This window comes from Primulina eburnea, chromosome 1, assembly GCF_022965805.1.
Source record: "Primulina eburnea isolate SZY01 chromosome 1, ASM2296580v1, whole genome shotgun sequence".
Classification (NCBI taxonomy): domain Eukaryota; kingdom Viridiplantae; phylum Streptophyta; class Magnoliopsida; order Lamiales; family Gesneriaceae; genus Primulina; species Primulina eburnea.
This window is the reverse complement of record NC_133101.1, coordinates 2,202,477-2,211,278: the sequence shown is the minus strand read 5'-3', so window position 1 is coordinate 2,211,278 and position 8,802 is coordinate 2,202,477. Positions and strand designations below refer to the sequence as shown.

Genomic DNA, 8,802 nt, shown 5'->3' with positions numbered 1-8,802 from the left:
AATTATTGATTTTACAAGAAATGTTTTGTAGTTTTTTACTTTTCATTTAATTTGTGCCCAATTAGACTACAACTAGTAAATATGTTTGATACAAATAATCCAATTTAAATTTAAACAAAGACAAAATAAGATTAATCAACCAAATCCAAAATGTCAATTAAATGGCCAACTCCATTATCAAGGCAACCAAAACAAGAACTCAAAATGCTCTCTATGTTGAATTCACACCACCTGAAGTTGCAGAAGACTCTGCGAAATCCTTCAATCTCGGCGACTCTTCAACCATTTTCCCCTTCTCAACTGATCCATCAACAGCCCCATTCAGTCTATTTAACCACACATCATAATCAACAGCATAGGGTGTTCCACATATACTATCCACATAGTCGGCAAACGCTTTCAGGAGAGGCGAAACCTTGCTTAAATGCTTCTGTATTAAACGCTTCGTCCAGAATCGCTGCCTCCATTTCAATGCTGATTCGATCGAGTCTTGCTGCTGCATCACTCCACCAGAAAGACAGTATATGAGGTAAATGAGGCTCTCTATGTCAGAAGATGGACAGAGCTTGCCATGCTGAAGGGCATGAGCTGATGAAAACTGTAAGTTTAATGCAGGGCTGTCTCTATCTTCCAAAATGGCACGACCCCACGAGATGAGAACGAATGATCTGCTTTTAATTGAATTTTTGTTGTTAACGACTTGTATTATGTTTTCCGGGGAGATATCACCATTCATGATGTTAGCCATTTTTGCTCTTCTCAGAGCTTCAAGGCAATCTCGGCAGCAGCGTATTGATTCTTCAGCAGAAAATGGGCCATAATGAGCTATGATGGATGAAACTGGTTCACCTACTGGATATGCAACGAGAATCGGGGTTCCACACCACGGATGGTCACAACATCCTTTCAAGCTTTTCTTTTCACAATGGCCAGAGTGCATGACTCGGCCAGATGCAATAATTTGAGGCAGATGTTCGCTTGAAATGCCTTGCTGTTTCAAGATATTCAACACTTTGGTTTGCCTTTGTACTTGGTACCATAGATTCATGTCTTCCCAAGATGGCTCCAGACGAGACGAATGAGCACCAACATAAAAAGTCAACAATTCAGCAGGATTCTCTGCAGCTGCGGCAATATATGAGCAACCACTCCTATCATCTAGAAATTTCTGTATTTGGAAACTTTTGAGTCCCTGGTTTCGATCCTCGAGCAATATTATTTCACCTGGTCTAAGCTTTAAGCGTGGACTTTTCATCTTCATGTTCTGTTTGTTCTCATGGTCTAGTTCAACGATTTCTCCATAGTGGTTGTTACCATGTTCATAAGCTACTAGAGCATTTTCTCTTTCACTTAATTGACTCTCCATTCGGCGTTTTTGGAGTCGGCGACCGTGATTCTCTGCTAGGGAAGCCATCGACTTTCTTGGTGGCCCGTTCCACCGAATCATCGAGTAAAAAATCGACAGAAGAATCTGTAAAGTTCCCAAGTCCCCCCAGTTTACATTTCCGAGCTTGTTCCATATTTTGTCCACAGGGGAAATACTTACCTCTGCATGAAATTTGATCCACTCCACTACAGATTCATATGGGTTACTAATGTCCACTTCAAGTTTTCCAAGATTGCCACCAAGTTTAACGACACCTCCAAACTTAGAGTCGACAACCGATACAAAAACATAATCACCAGTAACACCATCGTACTTGGTCAAACTCCTGGATAACAGCAAGTGAATAGCATAGAAAAGAGCTTCACAAATAATAGAAGGAGAAAACCCCGATTCATTACCTTTCAGAACATCTCGTTTGAATAATAGGAGCATGACAACATCATCCCAATGTGCATTTAAATTGCCATTACTGTTTGACAATAAAGCTGCACCACAGAGCCCCTTGATTCTTCCCCTTGATATTGCTTTGTCTACTGTATAAAACTTCGATCCAGGATAACTTGGACAAGATACGAAATATGGAAAAGGCTTATTCTTATGCCAAAATGCACGCCACAGTCCTTCTGCGGCAGTATGGATAAAATCCTCCAGTGCAAGATATTCGTCTTCTTTCAGATTGTCGGAAGAATAAGGTGGATACGGCATCCGCAGTAGTTGTTGAAATAAAACACCCTCCATCGCAAAATCGAAGGTACGCAGTTCATCAATCAAGAAGGGAGAGCTAAAACATTGTTCCTCGTAACTTGTTTTACCACAGATATTCTCGCTAACCCAATCCTCAAGATACTCCGTAAATAGATTAGGATCAACCAGCCTCATTGCATACTCCTTCAGGGCTTTATGCACCTTTTTTGAAGTTGGTATAACTTTGCTTGAATTGCTCGAGATTGAACATGTAAAAGCTGCTGCTGTTGTGAAATTTGCTATAATTTAGAAAAGAGGAAAAACTATAATATATAAAACTTGGAAGATAACTACTCAGTATTAAAATGTTATTCCCTTTTCATTTTGTCCCTTTTTTTCCTCCTGTTTTTAAAGTTTCAAGCAGTGTAACAGAGAGCGCATTCAAATCAATTAAGATGCGAGATTGTAGAGTCCAAATTTCATGATCATTCAAGTTCTAAAATTTTCGATGTAAATGTAAATGCAAATGAAAATAAAACAACTGAATAGAACAAACCAGATCCCAGCTTTCTAAAACTTCCATCCAAACTTGGCCCAGGGGACGAGTCAGAATCATTTTTCTGGATACCTGTTTACATAAATAACACAACCCGTGAACTGAATGCTACACCTTGAAGAGTAAATAAATAAACAGATATTCCCAAGGTGTCTTGTTCAAGGCCATGGAAATGATAGCTGTTGCACTCTTGATACACAATCTCCAATTTGTTACCCTCATCACCACGTTACAATATTTTGATTTCATATGTTTCTCTCCCCAAACCCCATGCATAAGCTCGTCTGAGTAATTTTCATTACTTTAACCAAAGAGTAATATCAATAGTCAGGACCCAAAATCTATAATGCAAACATGAGCTCCAGTAGCTCACTGGTGTATTACTTTTATAGTAACTGTGCATCCAGTTCACTTAGCTAGCTACACTGGCTCAATGTCAAAAAAATTCATTAAAAACAAACTCGGTACTGGAAAATGGCAAAGAAAAAGGCAAAGAAACAAACTCCTCTTCCTTTTCATTGTTTAAAATCCTAATCCACTCCTATCATCATAAAGCCCGACTGATCACCAAAAAAGTGTAAATGCACCAATTAACTTGCCATATTGTCAGCGTCACTTGCAAGTTATTTCCTGCTGGGTATTCTTAAAGTATGTGATATGTGAATAGTATCTTTGTGTACGAGATTTTAATGTAAGCATGTGCAGATTAATTGCCACTTCATCATAGAAAAGTTTAAATATGAAAGTGTATGTATATGATATATCTTCCCACAAAAAAGCAAGTAACAGATATTTTTGCGAAAGGCCTCCCAAAACAATTTGAGGACACGACACACAAGCTTGGGACAATCAGCATATTTGGAGATTCTAAAAATAATTGATACGTGAATTGTATTTTGTATGTCAGGGAAGCCTATATCTTGTTGTTCTCTTCCATATTTTCTCCATAGATTGGTGACTACATATCCCGTGGATTTGGTTGTCTTTCCTTGTTGATTTATATTGTATTGCAAAACAAGTTAACTATACTGAATATTCATATTATTTCATCACAATTGCCAGGTCATCTAGAGGTGTAGGCCGCTGCAGTTGGTTCACAACTTCAAATTTTCTATGCAATTTTTCCTATATAATGCAAGTCACTTGCTAGTCATGTGAATGCCTTGAGTGGACAAGACTGTCCCTCTTCTTCCTCCATGATTACTCAATTCAAGGTAACAAGCTAGACTAGTGCAAGATACGGCATAAAGAAGAAAAAAATACATCCATTTTCTTTTCGAGCACATTCCCTAAGTCCAAGCTCCATCCTCCATTAATCCACCCTACTCTTCAACTCACTCTTCTACCGTTACATATCCAGTGACTGAGCTAAACAACCACCACTCTCTGTATAATACTAAATATTGCTCTCTTCTACACAAAACTCTCAATAAAAATGCCAACTTTCTATTAACAGCGAAGTCGCCCTACTCTTCAACTCACTCTTTTACCGTTACATATCCAGTGACTGAGCTAAACAACCACCACTCCCTGTATAATACTAAATATTGCTCTCTTCTACCCAAAACTCTCAATAAAAATGCCAACTTTCTATTAACAGCGAAGGGAAAAAATTAAAAAAAGACCCGATAAATGAAACCAGCAAACACTATTACAGATAACGTGTAGAATATTAAAAGGTATTTAAAGTGCGAAGGTAAAGAAAAAAAAACCCACCTGGTCTCATCTTGAGAACTGCTCCAATGGTGATACTTTGCCACAAAATCCCGCAGTATTTAAGATTTCATCTCATACTGGTAAAGCCCGTTCTTGAAACTCAACTGCTTTCTCGCATACATCCAACAACCAAAATGGGCCAAAAGATAAAGTGCTCCGGCGATGGAAAACATGGGATGCACAGAAATTATTGTGGGCAGTGGAAAACAAAGTGCATAGATCAACACTTTTATTCTTGGATAGTCGTTGAATAATGATGTTGATTGTGCCACTTTTACACAATGTAACGCACGAAATCCTTAGATAAGACGTTTTGAAATTTATATAAATCTTGTTGTGTAATATTTTATGTTTGTTTTCTCTGTTGGTTTTCATGTTTCTTCTGTGTCCGCTTTCTGCTCTCACCATTATTAATGCAATAGAATATATCGGGCAGAAGCGAGCCATTGCGTAAGGGACAATCTTGTTTGGGTAATTCCAAATGCAACCTTCGAAGTCAAATAATTACAACATGCCCTTCATGTTCTTCCCGGAATTGGAAATGACACCCCAACGCAAACAATCACAAAATCCCCTTCACAACATTAATGGTCTTTTAAACAAATCGAGCACGTTTCATTTTTCAAAGCTCAAGCAGATTTATCTAAATTTTCATGAAGTTTTATGTCTGATTTTGAAAAAAATTAGGGTTTTAATGAAATTTTTCCTCAAATGGTTTTTACTTTTAAATTTTCACATGAGATATCGATGCAATTTACTCAAAGTTTTACAAAATCACATAAGATGGATCTGTCATATATACAATCTATATTATCTTATATTGTATATTATAAAAAATTAAATGATAAGATAGCTAGTTTTAGTGTTATAGTACAACAATTTACTCTTATCATGGTAAATTATCTTAACCTATAACAATATTTAAAGAGTATGTCTTTTGTGAGACGATCTCACGAATATTTATTTATGAGACGGATCAACCCTATCGATATTCACAATAAAAAGTAATACTCTCAGCATAAAAAGTAATATTTTTCATAGATGACCCAAATAAGAAATCTGTCTCACAAAATACGACCTGTGATACCGTCCCACACAAGTTTTTGTCATCTTTAAAATAATTGTACACTAAATTAACCAAATAATCCGACTTGAAAAGCTATTCTAACTAGTTATAAATAATTATCATACATAAATATTACATTTAAAAGTTCTTAATTTTAATAATAATTTTCAAGTATTTACATATCAATTGCTTCAAGTGTAAAAATTATTATAAGAAAATGGCTGTAATAAAAAAAAAAAAAGAAAGAAAACAACACATGGCCTCTGTTTCACATTAAAAATGTTGATTTTGTTTCCACAAGAAAGGTATAAAATAGGAAATAAAATATATTGGGGATTATATGGGATTTTACAAAATATAGAGGGGGCAAATGCAATTACCCGTAAAGTTGCATATGTACAGATCACGGGAGTGGGAAGACCAATAAATTTTAGTGTGGGGAGCATGGAGTGCAACACACAAACTGCTGGTCAATAATAATTTGGCGGTTGGGTCCCATAGTTTTAATCCTTTTTATAATATTATATAAAATAAATAAATAGTAATATTTTATTATTAAATATATACACCATAATACACTTACTTTTTGTCTATTAAGATCGACTTATTGAATTACTGTATATTTGAGTATAGTGTAGTAAGTTAAATGGGAAATTACTTTTAATTTTTGTTGTTTGAGTTATAGGTTAAACAATAAAAATGCATATAAATGACTAAAATGTCTTCTTAGTAAATGTAAATACCATTTATAACTTAATATTTTGATTGTATGTAGTAAAATAAAATGTCATATTGAATCAGAAGAAACTCCGGAAAACAATACGGATACGATTAGACGTCGCGCACTCCGTATAACACAAAAAATTGAGACGTCACTGCGTCACAAAAGTACTAAAACACTGAACCGACTAAAACAATCTGCCTCAAGCAGCTTAAAGCCAAAATAGAGATCAAGGGGAGATTCAACCACGGAGTCTTACTATTAATGTGAATATTTCTATAAGAGATTTATTGATGGGCTTGAAGCACTTCTAGGGCCAATTTTAACTGAATAAATATAATCGGGTATCAACCATCAAAATGTCTTAAAAATTCTAGACATTTGTAAAAAAACAAACATTTTTAGATTAAAAATAGTAGAACAGAAATGATAAATTTAAATATAAAAATTGAATTTAGACGGATGGATTGTTGTACGTATACATTTTAGAAGTAAGGTAAGTTATATTCAACTAGTAGTAAAAAGTCGATAATCCATTATTGTATCTACAAGGAGAAATAAATACATTTTCGGATAGTTATTTAGGTACGAACTTCTATTTTGTATTTTAAATTTCTGGAGTTAATACAATCAAATATATTTAAAAAATGGTTCCAAAACATTAAATAACAATACACCTTATTATATATTATATTTTTCTCTTTTATATATTTACATTACATATATAAATATGGTGAATTATGTATTGTGGAAATTAAATATTTTTGTCTGAACTTCTTCATGAAATTGCCCACTTCTTCATTTTATAAAATTATGAAAGTTTTCGACTTTCGTGCAATTATATACATAAATAATTGTAATTAAGTCCAAATTAATCAATTGATTTCCCAGTCATATTTCATTATTAAATCCTCAAATTTGCGTTGGAGTGTAAATTTGTTATTCCTTTACAATTAGTTGTGAAGGTATGAGATTTCCCGATATATAATCGTCGTTAGCGAATGATTAAAAAAACTAATAAGCAAAAATTAATTAATCCAAAAGTTAATATGTATGAACCATTAATATATATGACCAATACAACATGAGGTCCTTCATTTATTTAGTAAAGAAAATATATCATATATGATTTAATTTCAATACCATGGGATTTAATAATTTTCTCCCTTGATCCTCATACGGGTGAGTGATTGAAGATACTCGATGCTTCCTTTATCCATTTGAAAAGCTTTAGCAAGAACGTCGGGATAGACAGGAGGCTCGGTTCCGAACAAAGCGTCCGGTATGTTAAAGAATCCCGGATTCTGGCTGTTAAAGGTAGCAAACACAAGTGCATCTGTCTTCCCCACGTTTAGCTGAAAGTGCAACAATCCCCTCGGGAACACGAGCACGTCTCCCGGATATATTATCTTTGCATAGAGCTTGTTCGGTAGATTCGGGTCCGAAGGGTTCGAGCCTATAAAACCGGCGTAGAGGACGCCTTTTGCGACCAGAATAAGTTCAGTGGCGCGAGGATGCACGTGGGGCGGGTTGAGACCGTTTGGCGCGTAGTCGATTCGGATCATAGATATTCCCTGGTGATTAAGGCCATGCAGCTGATCTTCAAAAACAGTGGTTATATTTGTTCCAAGAGGATTTGAAGTGTTTGCAGGTATGTTGAGACCAGAATAGATGAAATCTTCTACTGTCACGTTTTCGGGGTTCTTGCAAAACTTTCCATTCACCACCACTGTAATATATATGATTCATGGAATGGAATAACATTAGAAACAAGATAGTAATAATTAAATCTTATTAGAAATTTGTAATATGAAAAATAGCCACAAACCAGCGGCCTTTGGATCATTGAATCCAACGCAGATATCCTGCAACGGATCTGGATCGGCGGCATAAGCACCTGACCAAACCACAGCCAAAATGACCAAGAACAGTACCACAATTCGAGTCGCAGACATGGTATATATTAATTTGTTTATTTTCTTTTCTGAGAGAATCTGTAAAATTTCTCTCCTTTGCTAACTTTTGTTTTGCTCAAATCTTGGCTGCATATCTATCGAAGCAAACTGGGTTATTTATAGTTGAAAGGTTGGAGAAAATTTATATGCAATGTACTTAGCTTGATCTTTTCAGGCTAAATATAGTATACAAGAAAACTCAGGCCAAGCTACTTATCATTAGTTAGAGAGTTAAATCGCAAGTAAAATCTGATGATAAAAATTATATCTATCACAGGAAAAATTCATTTTTCCTCATTACATTGCTTGATTTCTTTGTAGATGTACAATAATAGGTATTATGGTTAGCTCAACTCTTTCAACTGAATTTCAAGCAAAGATTTTATATATATATATAGACACACACACACCACACACACACACACTATTATTTTGGTGCTTGTATAGTTGATTTTTTATTTTTTAAATACTTTTGTTAAAAAATATAGAAATTAAATTTGTAAAATTAAAAATTCTCTTATTTTTAATAAGTTTTGTTTTAAAAAAAATTCACATGCTAAAAAAAAGGACTATATCCTATGGACGCGATTGGGCTTTTAAAAATATTTATAAGGAGAGACGCACTCATGTGTGTTTTAAGATTGTAAACACTTGCATTCTTGTATAATTAATGCTGGAGTTCTACGATATTGTCCACTTTTGGTATATATCAATGGA

At 34.8% G+C, this 8,802-nt stretch overlaps 2 protein-coding genes and 1 long non-coding RNA gene across 4 annotated transcripts; 1 reads left to right on the top strand and 2 right to left on the bottom strand.

Moving 5' to 3' along the window:
- Nucleotides 1-133: 133 nt before the first annotated feature.
- On the bottom strand, nucleotides 134-4,734 carry LOC140806662 (uncharacterized). 2 transcript variants are annotated; one of them, XM_073163227.1, is made up of 3 exons: nucleotides 4,344-4,734; nucleotides 2,628-2,699; nucleotides 134-2,355 (listed from the first exon to the last, which is right to left on the bottom strand). In XM_073163227.1, the coding sequence occupies exons 1-3, from the start codon at nucleotides 4,351-4,353 to the stop codon at nucleotides 212-214; spliced, it is 2,226 nt and encodes a 741-aa protein (XP_073019328.1). In that variant the 5' UTR covers nucleotides 4,354-4,734; the 3' UTR covers nucleotides 134-211. The 2 variants fall into 2 exon arrangements, with proteins under 2 accessions (XP_073019328.1, XP_073019362.1); XM_073163261.1 differs by having other exon boundaries at nucleotides 134-2,352.
- LOC140806756 (uncharacterized) lies at nucleotides 2,231-4,088 on the top strand. Its single transcript, XR_012112593.1, has 2 exons — nucleotides 2,231-2,360; nucleotides 2,621-4,088. It is a non-coding gene; the product is annotated as an uncharacterized lncRNA (long non-coding RNA).
- Nucleotides 4,735-7,162: 2,428 nt separating the features above from the next.
- LOC140810232 (germin-like protein subfamily 1 member 16) lies at nucleotides 7,163-8,191 on the bottom strand. Its single transcript, XM_073168107.1, has 2 exons — nucleotides 7,959-8,191; nucleotides 7,163-7,859 (listed from the first exon to the last, which is right to left on the bottom strand). Exons 1-2 carry the CDS (start codon nucleotides 8,083-8,085, stop codon nucleotides 7,282-7,284), a joined length of 705 nt encoding a protein of 234 aa, XP_073024208.1. The 5' UTR covers nucleotides 8,086-8,191; the 3' UTR covers nucleotides 7,163-7,281.
- Between the last annotated feature and the right edge of the window lie 611 nt (nucleotides 8,192-8,802).

Coding starts and splice junctions, on each gene's coding strand:
- LOC140806662 (XM_073163227.1), bottom strand. Junction 2,356..2,627: donor TTTTAGAAAGCTGGGATCTG/GTTTGTTCTATT, acceptor ATTTCACAACAG/CAGCAGCTTTTACATGTTCA.
- LOC140810232 (XM_073168107.1), bottom strand. CDS start 8,085: ATGTCTGCGACTCGAATTGTGGTACTGTTCTTGGTCATTTTGGCTGTG. Junction 7,860..7,958: donor CAATGATCCAAAGGCCGCTG/GTTTGTGGCTAT, acceptor TATATATTACAG/TGGTGGTGAATGGAAAGTTT.